The 25885-nt window shown below is 47.0% G+C and overlaps 1 protein-coding gene across 1 annotated transcript in view; it reads right to left on the reverse strand.

Moving 5' to 3' along the window:
* Window positions 1–301: 301 nt before the first annotated feature.
* LOC144888153 (uncharacterized) overlaps window positions 302–25885 on the reverse strand; it is a gene marked incomplete at its 3' end in the record, with an annotated part of 131072 nt that continues 105488 nt past the window's right edge. The window contains 4 exon segments of the mRNA XM_078769996.1: window positions 302–364; window positions 537–622; window positions 4845–5051; window positions 6722–6930. Of these exon segments, the coding sequence (XP_078626122.1) occupies window positions 302–364; window positions 537–622; window positions 4845–5051; window positions 6722–6930 (565 nt within the window).

Below are 25885 nucleotides of genomic sequence, written 5' to 3' on the forward strand. Positions count from 1 at the left end.
AAACCTGCGAAGAAAATCTATTAATTTTGACAACGCGTATGGCGACAAGGCCTTGCAGTTATTTATTGGAAGAGTGCATACAGAGCCTCCGAGTAGCTCATCGTCCTGGCACTGATAAATGAGCTGTCCAGTGGAGACGTGGCACAGTCATACAATATTCAAATAGGAATCAAGACCAGGAACAGAAATCTGAGGACCATGCTCCCAAATAAAACATACTATATGCCTTACAGATAAGGTTTGGTTGCCGTGTTAACAATTTATTAGTTACTATGGTAAACCCGAGCATCCGTCCTCTCACCTCCTCACTTTGATGAAACTTTCCGTGCTGTTCAACTTCCCATTGCTCAGCAAAGCGAGTTCCCTATCAAGACACCAGAGTGTGAATCAACTCAGCCTCAACATTAAAAAACGAGAGCAATCACAAAAAAATTGTTTTCAGCCTTCTTCACGGACTGGGTTATACAAATCATAAAGCATAGGTAGATCAAGACTTCAATAAACAAACTAAAGTCAGTTAATCTTGTCTTCTTTACTTGGCAATGACGACCTCGGGAAGGATTTCCTCAAAAGTCTTTTGCGGTTCACCATTCACAGTGCAGAGTCCTTCTATTGGTACAATCTGCAAGAAAAACAATTGAAACACTATGGTCAATGTCTCTGCATTGAAGTCGATGCTTCAATGAAAGGTTTTTTTTTTAATGGAGGTGGTGCTACTTAGGTTTCATTTTAACCCCATGCATGCAAAGTGAAAAGCGGGGTTAAGCAATTGGTTCACATCTGTGTCCGTCTACAAACATCAATTTGATCAAGGAACAACAACGCAAATCAGAACACAAATTGGAAAACGAACCTGTCGTTTCACAGAACTTTGGCTCTGAATTCATCCCGATCGTGCATGTGCAGAGGTGAGAGATTATATTTTTACTGTGTCTGCCTGTTTGACAGTCAACCAAATTGAAAATCATTCCAAACAAGTACAGATACATTCAAAGTACCCCCATGCCAAATAATTAAATATTCCACAGCGCGGTATTGCTGGGCACCGTGCAGCTCATGGAGACTACTGCATTGGGCGGGAGAGGTGTTCGATAATTGATTGATTAATTGCATAATTAAAATAAATAAAAGATTATCATAAAATATTTTCTTAATCAATTGGCTAATAGAATAACTAAACCACGAGTGCTTCATCCGAAGATGTATCTTTTCGAAATTTAATTAAATAAGTCATTAATAAAAAAATTAAATACTTAATTGATTCATCAATAAATAATTAATCGATTAAATGATTAATGAATAAATCAAAAAAATCCTTTATAGCCAAATCACTTGGTCACTGTCATGTCCAAATATTAGTTTCCAAGCTCTAAAGGTGCCTGAGATATTGCCCATATGAGAAAGAAAATAAATAAATGATTAATAATGAAAATAAATAAATAATAATCATAAAAAAATTAAATAGTTAATCAATTGGCTAATAGAATACATAAACCACCACCATTTCATCCGAATCTGTAACTTCAAAATAATCAATTAATCAAGTCATTCATCAAATAATTAAATAATTAATCGATTAATTAATTAATCAATAAATCAAAAATACCCTTTCCAGCCAAATCGCTTGGTCATTGTCATGTCCAAATATCAGCTTCCTCGCTCAAAAGGTGCCTGAGATATTGCCCAGATGAGAAAGAAAATAAATAAATGATTAATAATGAAAATAAATAAATAATCATTAAAAAATTTAAATAATTAATCAGTTGGCTCATAGAACACATCAACCACCACCATTTCATCGAATCTGTAACTAAAAAAAAAAAAAAAAAAAATTTAGTCATTAATCGAATAATTAAATAATTAATCGATTAATTGATTAATCAATCAAAAATAGCCATTGCAGCCAAATCACTTGGTCATTGTTGTGTCCAAATATCAGCTTCCTAACTCAAAAGGTGCCTGAGATAATACCCAGAAGAGAAAGGAAATAAATAAGTACTTAATAAATCGATAATAATTAAGTAAATAATTGATTAATCAAAAAACAAAAAATACCGCTTTTGACAAAGTACTTGCTCACTATTGTGCCGAAATTTCAGCTTCCTAGCTTAAAGGATGGCTGAGATATCGCCGGGACAAACAAAGAAAACAAGAAACCGGAGTGAAAACTGAGTACTCCCTTTCAGCGGGCGTCATTGCCGAGCCCCCTTCGGTGCCTGGCAATGACGTTTTGCAGTGCCTGGAGATGGCATAGGAAAGGAGCGGTGTACAATAGGAAACTTACTGTTTTTAAGGACAACATAAAAGACATAAACAACAGGCACGAAGACCTCATGTAACGTGTTAGAAAAAGTGATGTAATATACACCGCGTCAATGGTGGTAAAGTTGCAGATTTTATTTTCTACGACATTTTAAATCATTCTTTTATTTTAATTGAATTATAACAAACCTCACCGTCCGCGTGTTCTCGCTCCGCAATTTCACATATCTGCACTTAGCTTTTAGACACCCTTTTCTCTCTGTGGGAGCTGATGGTTGCTTTATAAAACCTTTTCTCATTAGTTCTCTGAACAGGCTGAGAATGCATATCTCATGCTCTGTGATTTTTTTTTTTTTCTCTTGCATTTGCTGTTCTGACCACAAAGCTGGTCTGTGTTTCTCTCTGCTTCTCTGAGATTTTAAAACACATTATGGGAGAACAGGCCGCCCCGTGCTGGAAGCTGACCTTCAAGATTGCATGCGTGGCACTATGAATGCGTGGCATGTACTTAGAAGGAAACTTACTTGCATGTTCTTATCTCTGCTTCACTATTGTTTGAATGGGCTTTTGACTCTGTATATAAACAGAGTACATCGTAAAAAGAGCTTCGAGAAGGGAATTGGCCAGATTCGAGCTGATGTCCCTATCCCACATGTGTCGTTACCATTAAACGGCTTGTATTCTTGGTCTTTCGGGTCTGCGGACATCGGACATCTCACTTCGTCATCTCCCTCCACGCCGATACTCCCATGTACCCATGGAAAATTGATCCACTCCCACCTTAAACTCGTTCAGTTTTCATATTTTAAGCACTTTCCATTTTTGCACAGAGGTATTTTCCTTAATTTAGCATTACGTGTTAAATTATAATACTGTACACTATAACCGAAAAATACAAAAATTTTCATTCAGCGTCTTCTAATGTCATGTTACAATGTAGAAAAAAAATGAATTCTGTCCACCTTAAATTCGTTCTGTTTTCAAAAGTTTTTAAACACAAAAATATTAATGAGGATCCAACAAAACAAAAGGAACAAAATAATCTTTCTGAAGAAAAAGAAGGGTGATATATTGTGGTGAAGAAGAACAACCCCATGTTAATTTTCATCGTTCTGTTACATCAACCCCATGTTAATTTTCATCGTTCTGTTACATCGGGGATTCCTATTTGGGACCACCTTGTAACCTCTGCCAGGCCGCTCTGCACAAAACAAAACACGTCATGGAAGACTGAGCGGTCCTGTCTTCACAGAGGTAAGATCAAATTAATAGATATGAGGGAACTGTGAGCCGCTCCTGCAAGATCGATCACTGTACTGTATTATACAGGTACTCTAAGCAGAAAAGCCTTATTATTGATGGTAAATGTTACTTATTTTATTTTACTCAATTGTTCTTATTTTTCTTTTTGAATGTCTTTTTTTCTTTTTTTTAAAGTTTATTAATGATTTTTGGACTTCAATTTTGTGAGGCTGGAACGTATCTCATCGACTTACGTGTTAGAAGATGTTAACCATTTGCAGTGTTTTGCAGGAATGTAACCCCAGCGGATGGCGAGGCTTTACTGTATATACTTGAAAACTGTAGAACACAAATCACCTTCTTGCCACTTTCAAAACCCTTCTGTTTAGCAGTACTTCTTGGACATGTTAAATAAGCTGGTGTACAAGACACTACATTAACGGCGCTAAACTTCCAGATTTTTTTTTAAATATGACCTTTAAAATAATTTTATTTAAATAATTGAATGATAAACTTGAACATGACATAGGGGTAAGATGTGCTATGAACTCTCTAGTTATTTGAGCGTGTTTGCCTCATGGCAAGGCAATTAACATTGGTGCATGATACAAGGAAGATTAGTGATGTATTGTTATGAACTGTACCGGATTATAATCGAACTGTTAATGGACTCCTCCTTTTTTCCCCTCTACCAGATGAAGGCTTATGGAAAAATGAGGTGACAGGGGGCTAAAAGGCAATGTATACTGGCAGTGAGACCACAGTTTCAAACTACACGCAGGGGAATGAACAAACAAGAGAGGCAGGAGGAAACAATGTAACCTGCAAGTAAGAAGGTTATGTCAAATAGGGTTAATGGAGGTAGAAATTTGCAGGTAGGGATGGGGGATGACACAAGATTGTGGTGCACTGCTCGAAGCCCAGCGGGAAAGGGTAGGATAGAACAGCCTCTGGAAGGCAGTTCCACAGACTGGAGAAGAGGAAAAAAAATAATTGGTGTGTAGTCGGCCTGGATTCCAGAGGTTTAACCAGAAGTGCATTACTGGAAGAACACGTGCACGCTGGAGTTGCTTGGGAGGGTCGGTGGATAGAGAACAGAGGAAGCTACACCAAAAGACGGTAACAATAATTAATAGATAGGACAATGAATTGTCTGTGATGCGAGAGCAACAAGCTTTGCACTTCATCCTCATCTAGTTTGGTTTTGAAGAGGAAAAATAAATAAAACTAAAACATTGCAATGGGCCAATGTGGACAAAGACTTGAACAGCTGCCAGATTATGGAAACTAAGGAGAAAGATTAATATCCATGGTCCTCAATTAGAAAATTAATTTCTTGCCTTAAGTGCTGAAGTTTCTCCGTTGTGGTTGGTGAATGAGTAAACCTCCCCAAAGACACCTTCCCCAATCTTGACGCAAGTATTGAGCATTTCGTTCGTTATGGCAAATTCAAATGGTAAAGGACTCTTTTGGTCACACTCAGAGTACAACCTATCTGCAGCGGACAGCTCTTGGAGAACAAGTGCTTGTTTGGATTTCAAAGTGTCCTAGATTTTAAAAGGGGGGCAGGGGTGAAAGAAAGGAGGGTAGGGGGAAAAAAGAAAGGGGAAAAGGAGGCAGAGAGAATAAAGGAAGGGTTAAGAAGAAAAACACATACACTGCAGTTAATAAGTGCCATTAAAATCAGATACGATGGAACTGGTTTAAAAAAAAATTATGCAAATAAAATAAATAGGTTATGCATGAAAAATAAATAAATGAAAGAAATCGAGTAACATTCAATAATTCTGGGACTAGTTTATTAACCCTTTGATTACGGGAATATTTTTTTGATAAAAATACCCCCGGTACGGGATTAATTTGGCATTTTGGTACGGGAATGCAACTACGTACAAACGATCTATTTATAGGTATTGTCGCGCGGACCCTTCCGGTTAATACCAGGGACCGCGGGATGGACCAAACGGATTTAATTGAGGCGACGATCAAACACGGATTTTACTTATCTAGCACGGGAAGAAGAAGGGAAGTGGAAGCTCGCCAGGCCCGAGCCAACGCCCTCGCCGTTTGCACACGAGGTCCCGCCCGTTCACAGCACCGAGCCTCGCTCCCACACCACGCAGATGGTGAACCAACGACCACCAGCACAGAGACCAAAAAAAGAAGCGCAAGAGCTTCAAGCACACAGATATCATGCAGCGCAAGACAGCCAGAGACATGCAGCGCAAGAGGCAGAGAGTGCAAGGGCTAGAGCTAGAGCTGCTAAAATGTCCTGCAGCGCCCTTTTATAACCTGGGCGGAGACGTCATCCTTGGCGCGCCACCAACCAGTGCGCCTTCCACCGAACCTTCCAGCTCCTTCCCTCCAATCACACGTTCCCTGTGGCATGGTCACGCGATGTTGCTAGGCCTAGCTGGTGATGTAGCTGACGGCGGCCACCCGGCGGTGCCCCAATCTGGCTTCTTCCAAAGTCGTTGTAAGGGGATGGGGATTCAATTACTGTGTGCGCTAAAGGGCCTATCTAATTGTTTACAGGTGTGCGTTGCCATAAGGGACAAAGGTTTGATTAACAGGTGTGACACACAAGGGCTGTTATCATTAATCCCTACACCTACCTAGCACCCGAACATCCTGATATGTTCACAGGTATACTCCTTAACCGACAAACCGGACTAAACACACAGAACTTATTACAGGGCAGATTCCTTATCGCGACAGACGAAGCATGTTACCTATTTCAGATCTACCTGACTCAAAATATTGCTCTACCCCGCCGACATAACAGTATAGTCGATGACGTGTAGTAACATCATCCGTACACAAAACTTTTTCGTGGGTTGCGGCACTGGACATCATCCGTACTCAAAGGGTTAAAGTGGCGTCGATTGTCCATTTTAAATCTACACACGTCAACATGTCAAGATGTGTGATCTCAAGATGAAGATTTGCTTAGCCTGGTGAAATAAAAAATGAACAGCAGAAAAATGTAGCAAACCGGTCCCATTGCGCCTGCGCAACATGACAACCTCAGTAAGGGAGTACAACGTACACTTCAGGTGACTTATTAATCCATTGAGAATATGAAAGGAAATTGATTCTAGACATTGCAAGATTGCTGCAATAAATAAAATGGCTACTTGACAGAAATCAGATGCAATATTGGGCTTTAAAGATCTCACTTTATTATTATAATTATTTTTTAAAGGATAGAACGTACCGAAAGCGACGCATCAAGTTGGGAATCTGACATTGGTGAAGACTCAAAGTCCAACCTCTCCACAGGCAGTGAGGTGTTAAAGGCCATCGACAATCTGGCAGACTGTACATGACGGGGAGACTGGAGAGCGTGGTAAACTTTAGGAATAGAGCCCACACAAGGACTCTCTCCGCCAATGGGTTTTTGGCTTTTCGAGGGTGTGTAGATTACTGTGGGGAAGAAAGGGTTATTGGGCTTTTAATCACCTGCTGCAGCACAGAGAACCACAAAAATTTAAAAACAAAAAAATATGTCCTTGAGATACACCCAACCTGCCCAAGTTTTGGCCGACCCATCCACAAATTTGAGATATCCTGCTCACAGACAAATGGGTAAAATCATAGCCCCCCATCCACCTTCAGTGCTTGAGGAAATATCAAAATTGAAAACAAAATAGTCTTGTTCATAACGATCAGTACCATTGTTTAGCATTTATTGAGCGGCAAAACAAGTAGTTTTTATGGCTTTTGTATTAAAACAAATATGGCGGCCGAACCACGTGACAGATGACGTCATTTTTTTTTTCTCTACAAATTTATCCCAAGATGATGCTCAATAAATTTCATCTTGATCGGATGAAGTTTTGTACTTGTCAAATTATGATGTCATAATGGAGGCACCTATGACATCATTAACATATTTTATTCCCCATGGAGAGTGATTAACAATGAGCCATTTAGCAATTTTTCTCAATACCTCAGGGTAGCACGAACAACCTTCTAAATGAACTAAATTCCTAAACTAAAAAAAAATGATGAACTAAACTCCTAAACGGGATGTCCCCACAACAGACACAAACACAGACGAGGGATAAAATAAATGTTGGATCAAATAAAGGTGTCTGGTTATTTAGTGCACTCAGCTCTGATCGCTGGTGGGGTCTGTCAGAGGTCGTAAAAATCGTCCAGGGCGTTGGCGGCTTTGAGCGCGAAAAGCGCTCGTTGGCACGAAACAGGCCTCACTATACGTCCCTTCACTCTGGGCCTCGCGTGCCAAGCGAACAGGAGTTGTCACGTAGCTCGTTGTTCTTGCTTGGGGAAAAACCACAGCTCTCTGTCCCCGGCTCTTCCGCCTCAAGACCACCAGCCCGATGCCGGAACACGGCTGCTCGCGATGAATCCTCCCCATGCACCATCGCTTTTGGAACGAGAGGTGCAATAGGGAATGTTCACTCTCAATGCCCAGACACCAGAAGAACAGGGGACCGAGGAGAAGTTGCTGGCACAACCATTATCGCCAGATCCAAAACCGAGAAGGGGGATGAGAGGAGCAATCACGACCGTTCGCAATGGCATCAAAACAAGAAGAGCGCGAGAGAGAATTGCGACCGTGCACTGTCATCTCCAGCACGAGAACAGAAAATGTCCGCCAGCACGTTTCTTTATCATCCAGCCTCTCACGTCATCTGCCCTGCCTCACCAATCAGCGGGTTGCTCCCTTCCAGTCCTTTCCGTCAATCAACTCCCGCCCAAACACCACACTTCTGGGCGTGGCCTCACAGATCTTTCGACATATGTGCTTCCAAAGTCAGGGTTGTCAGCATCAACGCTCAATGTCCTGGCTTCCGGTAAGTTTATTTAATGAGTGCGTTTAAATGTGGAATTCTAGTTCTACAGGTCCATGGTGCGGTGCCAAAAGAGACATAGGAAATAAATTAGAGGTATCGACATACAAGGGATAATTTACCCATAATCCCTGAGCTCGTTAACATGCCCCACTCCTCGTAAAGGGAACGAAGATACACCTTAATCCGAACACACGATCCACCGGATCCATACTTATTACATGGTGGTTCTTCTTCTTCACGACAATCGGAACACACTAATCTATGCAAATCTACTTGGACTAAAGTATCCATACCCCCACAAACGTAACAAAAAAAAGACAAATATATATATATATATATATATATATATATATATATATATATATATATATATATATATATATATATATATATATATATATATATATATATATATATATATATATATATATATGTATATATGTATATATATGTATATATATATATATGTATATATATATATATTGTTGCGGATATGGGATTTACATCCATCCATATCCGCTTGTAAATATTCCCCTATTTCCTCATCCTTCCCAACTATCCCCAATCCCCCATTCCCTAGTCCCATTTTCTGTAAACAACACTCTGTAGACCCGACCTTCCCCTATTTCCCCCATTAAATGTCGCATCCAGGTCCACCGCATCTCAGGTAGACAACTATAGGACATCTTGCTAGTTATTCTTAGTCTATGTCAGTTAAGGACTCGTTTCCATTAATTCTGACTCTTCTTTGCACCAGAATGTGATTGTATGGCACTGTTAGAAAGTTTAGGACCTCCCAATACCTCCCCGCAGCTCTTCCTCATGGTACAACAACAACAACAACAACAACAACAGCGGCGGCGGCGCGGGGAGTGTGCGTCCTGACTCCGGCTTGGTTAGCCGCCATTGAACATGTGCTCCGACGGGGTTACCACGCAGGGGCTCGCTGTCAGCTCCTCGTCAAGGGCGGAGCCCGGTAACCCCCCGCACCCAATAGAAGCGGCGGACCGATTCCATCTGGGGCGGAGCCAACGAGCCGAGGGCGTGTCACTCCCCGCTGAGCATGCGCAGGAAGAGGGAGGTGACGTCAGATGCGCCCTCAGCTTGGAGAGAGAAGACGCCACCTCCGAGCGCTGAAATACCTCCCCGCATCTCTGGACCGGACCGTGTTGATTCTGCCCCTGAGCCAAGGTGCACCTTGTGCTATCGACTGCCTGTCCTTCCTTGCCATCAATCCCTGTGTAAGTCAGTCTTGTCCCGTTTGTCTGTGGTCTGTCGGGGATAGATAAGACTGTGTCTAAGTGCCCATCTTTTCTGTGCTTTACCTCTTACCTTGTAATCTACCCTTTTCTGCATCACCAATTATATCCTCCTCCGGAGGTCTTGAGAACTGTACCCCCTTGTGTCGTTTCATTTATCCCAGCCGTTGTGTCCTTTCCTTCATTGATTTAGCATAGCGCGATTTGGTCAACGTCGGGCGGGATCGGGTTCTAATCGGGGAGTAACTGTTCGGACGCGGTAATACCAAACCGCTCGGTAAACTAACATCTAAAACCGCGTCTGTAACAATATCCTCTAAATTCTATCTATCTATCTTCTATATATAAAAGAAAGTTTTTGTTTGTTTGTCTGCACGCGCTAATCTCCTGAACTATAGGAGGTGCACTATAGGAGGAAACCTCTGAAACAAAAAATGTCGGGACGGGACCCGGGAAGGTTATAGGCTAGGTGGCGAGGCCGGTCGAGGCCGCTTCGGCCGGGCTGGGCCCATTTCACAATTAAAAGCTGAGCTGAATTATAGTAGTCAATCTTCTACGGCCGCGAGTAAAAGCTGAATTATAGTCGTAAATTCATTCAAAAAGAACCCGGGCAACGCCGGGTGCATTCAGCTAGTGTGTGTATGTATGTATGTATGTATGTATGTATGTATGTATGTATGTATGTATGTATGTATGTATGTATGTATGTATGTATATATATATATATATATATATATATAAGTTCAAAACACACCTGGTCACAAGTGTGCCGCACTGACCGGGTCCTCAGTCGAGGTCCTCAGCATCATCCCGTTTCGGCCCTTCAACCTCCATAGTCCATACGGTCAGCTAAGGTGGGCCAGCAGGGGCACATACACATCCACATGCAGCAACTGCACCTGGATGCGTACATACCCCCACCCCCAGTCAGTGCGAACAACAACAACACCTCCACATCCAGAATCCACAGCACCAAACAAACATGGTGGAACACTCAAACACCCACCTTTATACCCTTCACCACTCACCAACAAAACACACCAGATCATTCATACACACACATACACACCCAGACACACACAACACCAACCAACCAACCACCTACCCTTACATCATACACCACTCAACACACAAAAACACACACTCATGCAAAAATTAATTCATGCAAAAACACACACCCTCACCCACTCACTCATATACACAAAATAAGAAATAATAATGGTAACAAAAACAACAACAAAAAAACAGACAACCAACCTACTGTTCGACGTGCCTCCATATCCAAAATGAGCCTTTCAAGGCAACCTGGGCCACCTTGTCACACATCCTCCTTCTTTCTGTCCCACACACTCCCAGCCTAGCAAGAAATGCAGAAAAGGAATTGCCAATATACCCCTCTATACCCCACCTCAAATGGCTGACACGAAACTCGCCAACTCTTCTCCCGGCACTCTGCCTCCAGCTCACTGTACTTTCCTCTCTTCCTCTCGTGCACCTCCTTACCTCCATGTTCTCTTCCCAAGGTACCGACAACTCCCCGAAGACGACCTGTCTTGTTGCACTTGACCAAATGACAATGTCAGGCCGCAACCTTGTCACACAGATCTCCTCTGGGAATACCAATTGTGGCTTTAGGTCTGCCACCACCTGCCAATCACAAGCATCTGACAGCCCTCTTGCTTTCCACCTCCTCCTCTTTCCACCTCTTACCACTTGAAAATCTTTGACAAACCACACCTCTCCCCCATCAGTCTCCTTCTCCACTCTTCTCTCTCTCGATCTCAGCACCTCTTGTTGCACCATCTGCACCACCACCGCCAGCACCTGATCATGTCGCCACCTGTATCTTCCTGCTGCCAATGCAACTGAGCATGCACTGAGTGCATGCTGCACCGTTCACACACCCCCACACAAATAACATCTCTCCTCCTGCAACAACCCCCACAATCTCAAGTTTACTGGTGACGGAAGCACATCATACGTTGCCCGCAACAGGAAATTCAACAATATTGGCTCCATCCTCCAAATCTCTTGCCACTTCAATATCCTCACCCGCACACCTTCCCACTTAGTCCAAGCACCTTGCTGTGCCTGACCGACTGCTTTCACAAATCTCCCCTCCTCTTCCTTTCTTCTCACCTCCCTCTCAACCATCTTCCTCCTCTCTTTCACACATGCCTTTCCCCATCGCTCATGCTCCATCCACCCCAAGCCATGCTTATAATAATAATAATAATTCATTTATTTTGTATAGCGCTTTTCCAGAAGCCCAAAGGCGCTTTGACAGAGTGGAAAACATAATGCATAACAATACATGAAAACAACAATTGCAAAAAGACAAGAATCAAGAAAACAAACAGCAGCGATATACGGCATATATATAAGACAAGAATCAATAGGGAAATATTTAAAGCAAAAGGAGGGAGAAGGAGAAGAGATAGTCAGGGGTTAAATGCTGTGGGTTGAATGTTGAATGCAGCGTTGAACAGGTGGGTCTTTAGTGATGTTTTGAATGTGGTGAGTGAGGAGGAGTCTCTGATGGTGTGAGGTAGTGAGTTCCAGAGGGTGGGAGCAGCGATGGAGAAGGCCCTGTCCCCCCAGGATCTGAATTTGGTCCGGATGGAGGGGGTCAGGAGGTTGGTACCAGCAGAGCGGAGGTTGCGGGTGGGAGTGTGTCTGGAGAGGAGGTCAGCCAGGTAGGATGGGGCCAGGTTATGGAGGGCTTTGTATGTCAAGAGGAGGATTTTGTACTGGATTCTCTGGGGGATGGGGAGCCAGTGAAGCTTGTAAAGGACGGGGGTGATGTGGTCACGGGTCCGGGAATGAGTGAGTAGACGGGCAGCGGAGTTCTGAATGTATTGGAGTTTATTGGTGATTTTTGAGGGTGAACCATAGAGGAGGCTATTGCAGTAGTCCAGACGGGAGGTGATGAAGGCGTGGATGAGGGTTTCTGCAGCCGTACTGCATGCTTCCCATGCAGTACCATCCCCATGACCTCCTCCTGTTGCAACCGCTCCTCCATCTTGTCCACCTCTGCTCTTGCATTCCACTTCCGACTTCCCTTCTTCTCTGGGAGAGCATTCTTTACCACTGCATCACTTGAATCCCGCAACATCATGAACTCCCGCACCCTCACCACCTTAAACTCCTCGGTTAATGATGTCAAGGGAAACTGGAGTTTTCCACCCTGACCATAAAAGGCAATGTTCGTCAAACAGCGTGGCACTCCCAACCACCTCCTCACAAACCCACTCACCACAACCTCCATCCTCTCTACATGCCCAATTGCAATATCATACATCATCAATGGCCACAATACTCATGGCATCAACCCAAACTTCAAACACCATACCTTCAACTTACCTGGCAAACCACATCCATCAATCCTCTTCAAACCTCTCAAAAGCTTGTTTCTGACCTCCTCCACTCTTCCCACATCATTCAACTCCACTGTATACCATCTTCCCAAACTCTTCACAGGGGCCTCTACCAATGATGGAACCACCTCCCCTCCCAGCTCAAACCTGTGCATGTTATCCACCACTCCTCGTCTCACTACCACACTCCTCGACTTTCTTGCTTTAAATCCCATTCTTGCCCACCGCATCAACCTTTCCAGTCGTCCCAGTACCTCTACTGCTGCATCAGCGGACTGTTGGACAACTGTCAGGTCATCCATGAAATGGATGAAGTCAAGTCATAGTCAGTGAAGTCAAGTCACGATGAAATATGTCATATATATATATATATATATATATATATATATATATATATATATATATATATATATATATATATAGTTTTGTACAATAAAGGTTAAATTTACCCCTCATAGTTAGTCACACAACAACACGTAGCCTCGCGATAGTTCAGTTATTTCTTAGTATTTGTGAGCATAGTCCTTTTCCTGTGTTAGTTTTGCGTTTATTAGAATAATGAGAGTTAGGTCCTTTTCATTCCTTCATTGCCTTATGCCGCCTCCATTGCCTTACGCCTCCTTGTGCTGCCTTTGGCTTTTTGGCGCGAATTAACACGAGGCAGGCCTGGCAAATCGATTCGGGACCAAATGAGGGCGGCGAAGAAGCTGACGGTAAGTGCGAGCCACCAATCAGGGCTCAGAGGGAGTGGCTGCGGCAATGCGTCACAGGGCATGGTTGGAACGTTCGAGAGGGCTCAGGGCGTGGCAATAAAACCCGTGGCGCGAAGCCCCCACGAGCAGAAGCCCCCACGAGCAGAAGCCCTCGGTGAGTTGTGAGCAGCAGGGACCGGCGGGGATCGATGCCACGGCCATGTCACAAGGACCGACGTGCACGATTTGTGCCGGACCCCGTCCTGTATGGTTGGTGCCGCGCCGTGGCGGCAAAGACAATCGGCAAGGTTCAAGGGGAGGTAGGAGAGTTCGGAGCCACGCACCTTTGCGGGTGCGGTGCTCCGACTGTGGGCGGTTGGGGCCATCGTGCATGGGACCATGAGGCACCGCGCAGGAATGGGCCCCTGCACCTCGGCCCATCCATGCCTCCTCCCCTGGATCGAAAATGCCGGATGGACACCCCATACAGTAGACGAACCAACCGCATGGATCGCTTGGCCTTTCGAAGCCGAGCCGTGATGACAATGTACATCCACTTGGAGAGGCTCAAGTATAGCGGACTGATGATAGTGTACCCTACTTGGAGGAATGGTAGTTTGACCATTCCTCAACCAGGGCCCATGAGCATTAGATTAGGGGGATGGCAGTGACAGGCACATGGGGGTACCAGTAATGGTTACCTCTATGGGGCACCGAAGCTAGCCGAGGGAGGGCTAGGATAATGTGAGGGAATTAGAAGACCTTAGGGACAAGATTTAAGAAGGGACATCTGTACCTATAGAGGGGACGTAGGTAGCTTAGATGGTTGTTAATGACGGAGAGTGCTTAGTTTAAAAGGCATGACGAGGAAGCACGAGTTTTAGGGGAAAAGCAGTTAGATAGATCATGCTGTATGTGTTGGTGAGGAATTGTGTATGGAAAATAAAGGGAATGGTATTTGAGGTGTGCGAGGTAATGGTGTGCGAGCACAACAGGTGTGCGAATGAGTGGTGTGGAATGCTTGGTGTGGGAATAAAAGGTGTGGAATGCACGGTGCGAAGGAGTGAATGGGGGGAAATGGAACCCATTCACGGACGCCCGGGGTGGGTAGTGTAAAGCCAGGTAGAGGGTATAGGCAAAATTTGTAAGGATATTGACACCTGTGGTGCAGGTAGTGGCAACGTAGTGCTTTGGAGCGTGCATGAGTTAGTGAAATGGCTGGGCGTGTGGTTTAATTGGTGTGTAGGATTATTGGGGCACTCCGCCACTGGTAGTTTGTCGGCCAGGTGAGGCCGCAGGTAGGCTCTGGGAGCCAGTTAGGGTAGTTGTGAGTAGTTGTGAGTGGGGCCCGAGGATCCAAGGGAAGGACCCGGGTTGCCCAATGCCAAGGTGGGCATCAGGGGGTAAAGTGCCAGGAGGGGCCTTCCCCAGTTTAGGTAGTCGCAGGAGCAGGTAAGCTCGGGTGGCGACTTCAGTGGCGGAGGTGCGCAGGTAGTTGGACCTGCTAGTGGAGCCACATGACTCAGCCCCGAAATTGTGCAAGGGCACAGTGTGAAAATTTGTGGGAGTGAGATCCAAATTTCAAGGGCACCGCAGGGTGGACAATGGGAATTCGGTTTTTAGAACCACATAGTTTAAAGATGGCCGATTGGCAGGGTACAACCCCGGGTAGTTTAAATGAGTTAATGTCATTAGTGTAGTTAAGAAGAGAAATCCCTTCGCGCCATCCACAGCCATGCACCGAGGAGGACGAAGCTCCACACCAGGGCCAAGTAAACTGTGAGTGTAAGACGCATCATGACGTAATGAGACATTGTGTTTGTTCCATTCCTTCCTTCCTGGGGGGGGGATTGGGAGACGAATTTGGAATAGAGGGGGGATATGGGAGACAAGACGTAGAGACGAATTTGTAAATACAAGGAAGGGCTAGGGTAGTGTAAGCCGACGATGGGGGGGGGTACGGACGGTGAGGGACGAGCCTGCTCTGCTCACTCTTCCGCGCCCCTTGTGCTGCATTACCTTGTTTTGCTGTGTACCTTTGCACCCTTTCCGCTTTGCTGGTCGTGCTTTGTCTCTCCCCCTACCCCAGGACCATTTTTTAGGTGGAACTCTGCAGCACCAGTGACCTGCGCAGCATTCCCTGCTGCACTTTGCTACGTCTGTGCAGCCAAACTGCGCAGAACTTTGCTGCCATATCCTTGTGTTGTAACTTTGCTGCACCTGTGCAGCACTTTGCTGCCACAAACACTTTGCTGCACATTACACACACTATGGACCACAAGTTTTGTGGCCTTGCACCTCTGCTGTGCAGCACCTTGCTGCAAATTCACCTTGCATCTTCGGACCACTTGTTTTGAGTGGCATGAATGCCACGCAGTCGGACCACATAGGGTTGGCCGTGCTTGGCAATGAAATAAAATAATCACATTTGTTGTGCATGTTTATTATGGTGTGCTAGGGACGAGAAGATTTGTAAGTTTAGTTAGCCCTGAAGAGCAGGAATGGCCTGTATGCCGGTCCGGGGGCTAGCCGGTTTGATATATGCAAACAGAAGATGCAAGAAGCAAGATGCAAGAAGCAAGCAGCAAGTGTGATGCATTTATGTGTGTTTTGTGATTTTTGCTATGATTTCTCTCCCCTCCAATCTTCTCTTTCAAAAAGGACAGGTCCTGGGTCATAGAACTGTAATTAAGGTTAAGTTTTTTTGTGCTTGGATATAAAAATGCTGCCCACCGGCTATATGTTTAGTTTGACAAATTCCGGATTCGGTTAATTGTGGGGGTGATTCTGTTAGATTAGCTACTCAACCCAATAGGTGGGACATATTTAGTGTTTTAAAACTGTCGCACCCACGGGTTAGAGTAAATGTTAGAGGGAATCACATCGATATGTCACATGTAAAAGCAAAAGTTAATTTTCAAGATTATTCTCAAAACGGGTCGTTCCAATTTTGTTAGGTTCGACTCAGGGACGAGTCTGACGAGGGAGAGGGGTAGTGTTGCGGTTTTGAGTTTTGTACAATAAAGGTTAAATTTCCCCCTCATAGTTAGTCACACAACAACACGTAGCCTCACGATAGTTCAGTTATTTCTTAGTATTTGTGAGCATAGTCCTTTTCCTGTGTTAGTTTTGCGTTGAGTAGAATAATGAGAGTTAGGTCCTTTTCATTCCTTCATTGCCTTATGCCGCCTCCATTGCCTTACGCCTCCTTGTGCTGCCTTTGGCGTTTTGGCACGAATTAACACGAGGCAGGCCTGGCAAATCGAGTCGGGACCAAAGGAGGGCTGCGAAGAAGCTGACGGTAAGCGCAAGCCGCCAATCAGGGCTCAGAGGGAGTGGCTGCGGCAATGCGTCACAGGGCGTGGTTGGAACGTTCGAGAGGGCTCAGGACGTGGCAATAAAACCCGTCGCGCGAAGCCCCCACGAGCAGTCGAGTTCGAAGAGCAGTTCGGGGAGAGGTGAGCTTGTGCATCGAGTTGTTGGAGCGGCGCGTGTTGATGAGAGTTACGAGTTCTGAGAAAAGACGCGCATGAACCAAGTATAAGCGCTCGTATTAAAGTGGACGCTCGGTTGAGCTTGAGGCCGAGCCTCGATTGGGTTACGCGAATGGTAGCGCGCCGGCAACTCAACGCGCTGTGGAAAGCCGCCGAGAGACGCGTACATTCCCTCCCGCCTTCCTGCCCCATCTGCTGCCTTTTGTTTGAGAGACGCGCTACGAGGATCCTTTCCACCACCTGCTTGCCATCTTCGCGGGACGTGCTGTGACCGTGGAGAGCCACGCCGGGCGACGCCGCCGTTCCTGGACGACCAAGGCAGCGCGTGAACATCATCCTGCCTGCATTTCCCCTTTGTGAGTGTGATCGGGCCTGTGTCTAGGAATTAAGCATAAGACTGTATAAGGCTGCTCTGTGTCTCTGTCTTCTACCGAATTGTACATATAAGTGTAAATAATAATTAAATCCTGTTATTCCTTTATTCGACCGTCTCGTGTTTTCCATCATTGACTAAGCGTGGTACGAATAGAACCGCTCTAATCGGGTTCCAATACTAGAAAACTGCACGGACCACGTGATACGCAATCCGCTCGGTGTACTCAAATTACACGTGGCTCGTGCGAGGCTTGGTTCCCCGCTTCCGTGGCGGCGCAGGTATTTAGGTACGTGCGAGACTTGTCCTGAAACCCGACCTTGCGTTGGCCCGGAAGAGGCGTTTCAAGTCTCGGTTACGCCAGCCCAGAAAGAACAAGGGGCTTAATCTCCCCTTGGTAAGGGTAGGAAGGGCGGCGGAAAACCGTAACAAAACCTTCCAGCTTCACGCCGTCTCCAAGATCCAACTCAACATTTCCTCCATCTGCAGCTCCCTCTGTGCACACCTTACACTTGAAAGTAGCTGCCACACTGGTTAAGGACCCTCTCAGACCACTACATTTTTGATGAACCCACTCAGCGCACATTGTACATTGAATGGAGTTCACTCCGACACCCTTGCTGCACACAGCACACGGCCACTTCCCAGTTCTTTCCACCTCACCACATGCTTTACCACTTGCCATCACCTTCGTCTTTCCGATATTCACCTTCAGACCTTTTGTCTCCATACATTCCTTCCACGTGTTCATCTTTTCCTTCAGTCCATCCATACTTTCCGCAATCAACACCAGATCATCTGCATACAACAACTCCCACGGTAAACCCTCCTTTACGTTCTGAGCCAGCACCTCCATCACAGCTACAAATAGTAGTGGACTTAGTACCGACCCCTGATGCACTCCCACATTCACCTCAAACTCACCACTGTTCCCGTCCTTCGTCCTTGCAGCTGTGCACGCTCTTTTGTACATTGCCATCACTACTCTGATCAACCATTCCTCCACTCCTAACTTCCTCAATGCCCATGTCAATACTTTGCGTGGAACCCTATCGAATGCTTTCTCCAGATCAACAAACCCAAGAAACAACTTCTTCCTCTTCTCAATGTACTTCTCCTGCAACTGCCTCACAATGAAAAGCGCGTCTGTCGTTCCTCTTCCTGGCATAAATCCAAGCTGCATTTCGTCAATCTTCACTTTCTTCCTTATCCTCCTCTCCACCACCCTTTCCAATACCTTCATTCCATGCTCCAATGACTTTATCGCTCGGTACGAGCCACACTCCAGAGGGTCACCTTTCCCCTTGTATAGAGGGACGCGGGTACTCAGTTCCCAATCCACTGGAATGCGGCCTTCTTTCACCATCAGATTACAGATCTCTGTCATTCTCTTCACACCCCAACTTCCTGCTGCCTTCAACATATCTCCCACATCTCCCGTCGACCCTCCCGCTTTTCTACTCTTCATTGCTTTTATCGCTTCCTCAACTTCCTTCTCAGTTATCTTCTCTGCCGGTCCTAAAACTGGGTTACTCTCTGTTGCCATCCCATTCATTCTCTGTATTCAAGAGCATTTCCATATATCTTTTCCATCTTCCTTTAATTCCATCTGGGTCGACAACGATTTGTCCCACTTCATCCTTCAAGCAACTCACCCCCATCACATCACACCTCTCTTTCGCTATCTGCTTTGCAATCCTGAAAACTGCTCTCTGACCCTCTTCCGAATCCAATCGTTCTCCGAACATTTTCCTACATGCCTCCTGCGCCTTTGCTACCCTCTTTCTTTGCAGCCTTCTTGGCTGCCTTAAAACTTTCATGCTCTGCTGTTTCTGCTCCCGTACCCTTCGCCTTCTGCCACTCCTTGAGCTTCTTCCTCTTCTCGTCAATCCTCTTTCCAACTTCATCTTCCCACCATCATGTTTCCGAGTGCCTCAGTGGTCCTTTTGTCCATCCACATACCTCACCAACGGCTCCCAACAGACTAGCTTTCATTGATATCCAACCACTTTCAAGCTCAACCACATCATCCTCTACCCTACTCAGCCTCCCTTTTAATGCCTCCCTTACAGTCACCTCTTTCAACCTCCACACCTTCATTCTCGGTTGGTACTTCAACCGCCGAGCTCTCCTCGCACCTTTCACCCTTATGTCGCAGACAACCAAGTGGTGCTGTGAAACAGCCTCCTCCCCCGGGATCACCTTTGTGTCCCGGAGGTGCCCCCTATCTCACCTATGCACCATCAGGTAGTCAACGGTTGTCGTCGCCCCACCTGACGTGTATGTAACAAGCTTATTATCCTCTTTCTGGAACTGAGTATTACAAATCAACAAATCGGCTCCATCAGCAAACTCCAAAATCCTTTCACCTTCTCCATTTCTCACACCATGTCCGTAACCCCCATGAACTCCCTCAAAACCATCCATACTCCTTCCCACATGTCCATTTAGGTCTCCTCCTACCACAACAACTTCCTCATCTTTCACGTTTTCCATCAGCTTCTCTATCGCACACCAGAACTTGTCCTTCTCTTCATCGCTCCGACCAACCTGCGGAGCATATCCCGAGATGACGTTCACCAAGAGCTTTCCAATCATCATTTTCACCATCATCAACCTATCACTCACTCTAGTCACACTCACCACACTGTCTACAAACTCCTCAGAAAACAGGACACCAACACCATTCACGCCCTCCGGGCACCCTTGCCACATAGACTTGTATTTCTGTCCCTGCCTACCCTTCACCATTCTCACACCACTTCCCTTCCATCTCGTCTCTTGCACACAACATATGTCCACTCTTCTTCTGACCAATACTTCCACCACTTCTCCTGATCTCCCTGTCATTGTCCCTACATTCCATGTCCCAAACCTCAGAAACCGATCTCCACTTCGGGCTGTACCCTGCCCATATGTAGCTGCAATTGTCATGGTTCTCTTCTTGAGGCAATGTTTTTATGGCCGGATGCCCTTCCTGACGCCAACCCTCTTAGTCGTCTCTTACGACATGCAGGGATACGGTGTACTGATTCTAATCCAGGGTAAACACTGGGAAACGTTTAAAGCATGAAATTCTGGGGTGGGGGGTGGGGGGGGAGGGGGGAGGGCGGTGTCAGCATCACGGCTGCGGTTTAAACATATTTAATATATATGACATCATTAAAGGTTAAAGGTTTGCCCCCCATAGTTAGTCCACAAGCAACATGTAGGCCCACTTAGAGTATTAATTTTGTCATAGTATGTGTAAGAGTAGGCCATTTCCCCTAGTAATATCTGCGTTGTGCAAAGAAATGAGCTTAGGTCCTTTCATTTTGCGGCCACCCGCATTTTGTGGCCACAGAGACCGCGGATCGGGCGGAAAGGTTGCGGGGGTACGCGACGAGGTAGTGCGGTTGGAGGAGCGCGGGAAAAGCGAGCCAGAGCAAAGCGCAGATACGTTGACCGGGGTAGAAATCGGGACTTGGGGTGTGAAAAACCCGACGGCCGCCGAATTGGACAGGGCAAATTCATATGAGCCGGTGGTCGTCGAGGACAAAGAGATGGTAATGGTGATAGTGGAAATTGGGGTTGGAGAGACGGCAGGTATGGAGGATATATCGGAGATTGAGATGGAATGCATGCAAAGTCTGTATTCGCATCATGATGCCGTACTTGCTAATCCTTATAAAGATTTGCAGGTGCGTGTGGAAAAGAGGACCCCGAAGGTAAGCCGGGCTGTATATGGCGCGAAAAGGTTTGGCGCGAGAGGATTTTTCGCGTGCTTGGGATCCCGGCGTAACCCGGGCGCTTGTAGAAGGTCCGTGGTGCGCTGTGTGAATGGAAATGGCGCACGTGTGCGAATGGCGCCGGAGCGCGAGTATGAAACCGAGAGCGAGGGAGAATGCACAAGGGAGTGCATGTGTGAGGGTGAGTGTGATACAGAGAGTGAGATGGATGAGAAGCGTGTGCGAGGATGCACACCTGAGTTGGTTGTGGTGAGTGTGCGGGGATGCACACCGGAGCACGTGATTGGGTGTGCGACAAGAGATTGCACACCCGTGGGTAGGTGTACGCTGAGTGGGTGGATGCAAGAGTGCACACCCTGGGTGGTTACAGAGTACGTAACGGGGGAGAGTGCACGGGAGGAGTGCGTGGAAGAAAGGTGTGTAACAGAGGAGTGTGTGATAATGGAATGTATGGGATTTGTGAGTATGGGAAGCGCTGGAGCGCATCGATGTGCGAGATAAGAGTGGGTCACGAGGTGTGCATGTGAGAATGTGACTCGAGCATCGACCCAGACCGGGGGGTTAGCGTTTAGACCAACGTATAGCCGACGCGAATCCTCGGTACGTGACGGGCTTGGTGTGCAGTGGGAACCGGCGGGGATCGTTGCCGCGGTGATCTCGCAAGGAGCGCCGTGCACGATCCGGGCCGGGCCCCGCCCTGCACGGTCGGTGCCGCGTTTTGCCAAGCAAGGCGACCGGCCCGGTTCGAGGGGAGGTAGGAGGGTTCGGAGCGGCGCTCCCTTGCGGTGGCGGCGCTCCGCCGGGCAAGGCTGGGCCATCGCGCTTGGGAGCGCAAAGCGTTTCGCCGAGATGGTGCCTGGAGCCTTGGCCCGACAAAACCTCCTCCCCTGAATCCGAATGCCGGACGGACCCAACCTGCAGGAGACAGAACACCCGTATGCATTGCTCGGTTTTTCGAAGCCAAGCTGTGAAAAGGATGTAATGACGTACCGAGACGCTCAAGTGTAGTGGACTGTGATGGCGATAGTGATTGGAAATGATGACCGGTGTGGAGGGATTGTAATCCTACCATCCCTCATTTTTTGGGGCAAAGGAGCTATATGTTTATGGGGTGGCAGTGTAAGCTCGCCGAGGGCGGGTTAGGATAATCGTTAGGACCTAGAAATGACTTTAGGAGATCAAGATTTAAGTAGTGACATTGTACAGGTAGTGGGGACGTAGAGTAGAGTAGTTGGTTGATAATGACGTGGGAGTGCTTAGTATAAGGGATGACGGGGAGCACCAGTATTAGAAGGGAGTAGATAGTTAAATGATGCTGTGTGAATGAGATTCCTGGTAGTGCTGGTGAAATGAGGAATTGAGCGTGGGAAGATTTGAGAGCGTGAGGCAATGGTTTGGAGAGGTGATGTATTGTGAGCGTATTGTGGATGAATGTAATGAAGTTGGTTGAATGAATTGCTTGCTTCGTGTACAAATAGAGATTTGGTGAGTGGTAATAAATGGTGTGGAGTGCTTGTTGAGTGGAGTGAGTATTGTGGGATGAGTGGAGTGGAGTGCATGGTGCGAAGGAGTGGATGGGGGAAGGATGGACCCCTTCACGAATACCCGGGGAGGGTAGTTTAAAGTAGGTAGAGGGAGTAGGTAAATTGTGGTTGGATATTGACATCTGTGGTGCGGGAAGTAGCAGGGTACTGCTTGGATGGGTGCATTAGTGTGTGGAATGGCTGGGCGTACCGTGTGGCCTGTTAGCGAGTATGGTTGGTTGGGCACTCCGCCACTGGTAGTCTGTCGGCCAGGTGAGGCCGCAGGTAGGCTCTGGGAGCCAGGTAGAGTTGTGTAGAGTTCAGTGGGGCCCGAGGATCCCAGGAGAGGACCCGGGTAGCCCGATGCCAAGGTGGGCATGGAGGGGGTGAGAGCGCCAGGAGGGCCTTCCCCAGTAAGGTAGGTTAGGGTGAAGGAGCTAGGCAAGCTCGGGTGGCGACGTTCAGTGGCGGAGATGCGCAGGTAAGTAGGACCTGCTGGGAGAGCCACACGACCCAGCCCCGAAATTGTGCGAGGGCACAGGTAGAAAAATCGGGGGAGTGAGACCCCAAATTGGAGAGCGCCACAGTATGGTCAATGGGAATTCGGTTTTTAGAACCACATAGTGTAAGATGGCCAATTGGTTTGGCAGGGCAAGACCCCGGGTAGAGTAAATGGTTAATGTCATTTAGAAGATAGTTAGGAGAAAATCTCTTCGCACCATCCGCATCCACTCACCTCGGTGATAAGACTCCACACCAGATTTTGTGAACGATTTTGGAGAAAGAAAGACGCATCTTGACGTGGGTGAGACGTAGCGACGAATTTGTAAATGTGTTATGGGGTCTCCCCCCCCCCCCCCACCTTACCCCTGGTCTCGGTGGACCTCCGGACCCCGAGAGGGTCCCCGGCAGAAAGATGTTTTTATCCCTCACTGGAACCAGCAAATGACACAGTCGAGTCACATGATGCAACCACACCCGGTTATAAGCAAACCAATATATATTATAAATCCCACACAAAGAGCCATACCGCAATGGGGCAAGCCATACAGCAATGGGGCAATCACACACAAAGAGCCATACAGCAATGGGGCAATCACCCCTACTTTCAACTCCTACGATGATATCCTTATCAAGCCCCTCAACCCCACACTCACGGCACCTCCCCCAATATCTCTGCTCCACTCTAAGGCGAAGTCCCAATGTCTCTGTGCGCTCCCGCGATCGGGGAGTCAAGGCCCGATGGTCAATTGAGGCGTCGACGAGCGAGACGACCCCGAGGTCACGTGCTCAGCCCCCAGCAGCACAGCGGTGGAGAGGAACCTCACAAAGATTCGAATTGAGGCGTCGACGAGCGAGACGACCCCGAGGTCAAGTGCTCAGCCCCCAGCAGCACAGCGGTGGAGAGGAACCTCACAAAGATTCGCTCCAACGTACACGTTGCGGTTCAACCTGCGAGCCTCCGTAGAATTCGCACGTGCCCCTCTCTGGCACGGCCGTTCCCGGCAATCCACCAGGGAAGAATGCCCAGCCGACACGACGAAAGCCTGTTCCCTGCAGGGTGCTCGCGTGGCCAGAATGGCGGGCGGCTTTCGCTCCAACCCAGGTTCTCAAGGTCTGGATCCTCTGGAACCTCGCTGAGAATACCCGGCGACACCGGCTCCCCGCACTCCGGCGATATTTCTTATCGACCGAACTTCCTTTTAAGGACCCAAGGTTCCCTCGCACTGTACGTCAAACGCTCGGCCCGGAGCCTCCACCACCACGTCTCTTTCCGATCTCCTCCCACCTCCCTTTTCTTCGCTCCACCCCTTCCGGTCTCGATCCGGATTTCCTTTAAACAACAACAATCCCAATACTTGGACCCACAATAATAATAACACTAGGAATGAGTGCCGAACCTGTAACAAATGGTGTAAATACGGGGTAGGGGCAAGGGTAGAGCAGGTGACTTGGGGGGGTGACGAACGCTAGGGACGAGCTTTCTCGGCTCGCTCTCCCGCGCCCCTCACCTTGCATTGCCTTGTTTTGCTGTGTACCCTTGCGCCCTTTCCCCCCGCTAGCTCTGCTTGTCTTCCTTCCCCACTCATGGACCATGTTCTTTTGTGCCCGAGGGTAGTGTGTTGTGCGCCCGCACCCTTGCTGCCTCCTGCCTGCACTGATGCACCATATGGACCACACGTTCTGTGGCCTGGCACCACTTATGGACCACACGTTCTGTGGCCTGGCACCTCTGCTGGGACCGACCATTGTTGCCAGCGGTATCTGGCTTGTGGACCACTGTTTTAAGTGGCATCTATGCCATGCAGGTGGACCACCTGAGTTGGCCATGCTGGCCATATAAATAATAAAAAGCGGACGCGGTGTGTGCCCTTTTAATTGAAATAACATCAAGCAAGAAGACAGCCAGAAACATCGGCCCAGCAGAGCAAGCGCAAGAAGAAGACATCATTCATCATTTATTATTTCTGAAATGTCTGATTTTTGTGCATTTTCATGGATGGTGCTTTTTGTGCATTATTTTTATTGGTACTTATGGGTATGGTGTATCGGTGCAGTGCATGGCAATGGCATTTCCCCTTCTCAAAAGTTCTTCTTTTCCCACAAAAGACAGGTCCTGGGTTGCAGTTTGTAAATAATTAGTGTCTTGTAAACAATGCTCCCCACCGGCTTAAATGTGTAGTTTGAAGACCATTCCGTAATTCGGTTAATTATGGACGTGAGTCAGTTAGGTAGGATGCAACGCAGCAGGTGGGACATATCTAGTGTTAAAACTGTCGCACTCAGGGTGAGGTTGAAAGTAGAGGGTAACCCCACCTAAGTGTCACACTAAGTTAAAAGATAGTCCTTTTGTTTCGGCTCGGGCCGAGCCTGGAAAAAGGGGGGAGGGGGGGGTGCAGTGTTGCGGTTTTGAAAACCCACACTTGTATATCAACTCTTGTAAATATCCCATTATTAAAAGGTTAAAGGTAGCACCCCTAGTTAGTCCACAAGCAACACATAGGCCACCATAGGATTCCAGTTATTTCATTTGTATGTGTTTTAGATAAGGCCGTGTTTCCAATAGTTGAATCTGCGTTGCGTTAATTAAATAAGTGTAGGTCCCCAATTC

Source organism: Myxine glutinosa, chromosome 1 (genome assembly GCF_964187855.1).
Source record: "Myxine glutinosa chromosome 1, kmMyxGlut1.1, whole genome shotgun sequence".
NCBI classification, from domain to species: Eukaryota; Metazoa; Chordata; class Myxini; order Myxiniformes; family Myxinidae; genus Myxine; species Myxine glutinosa.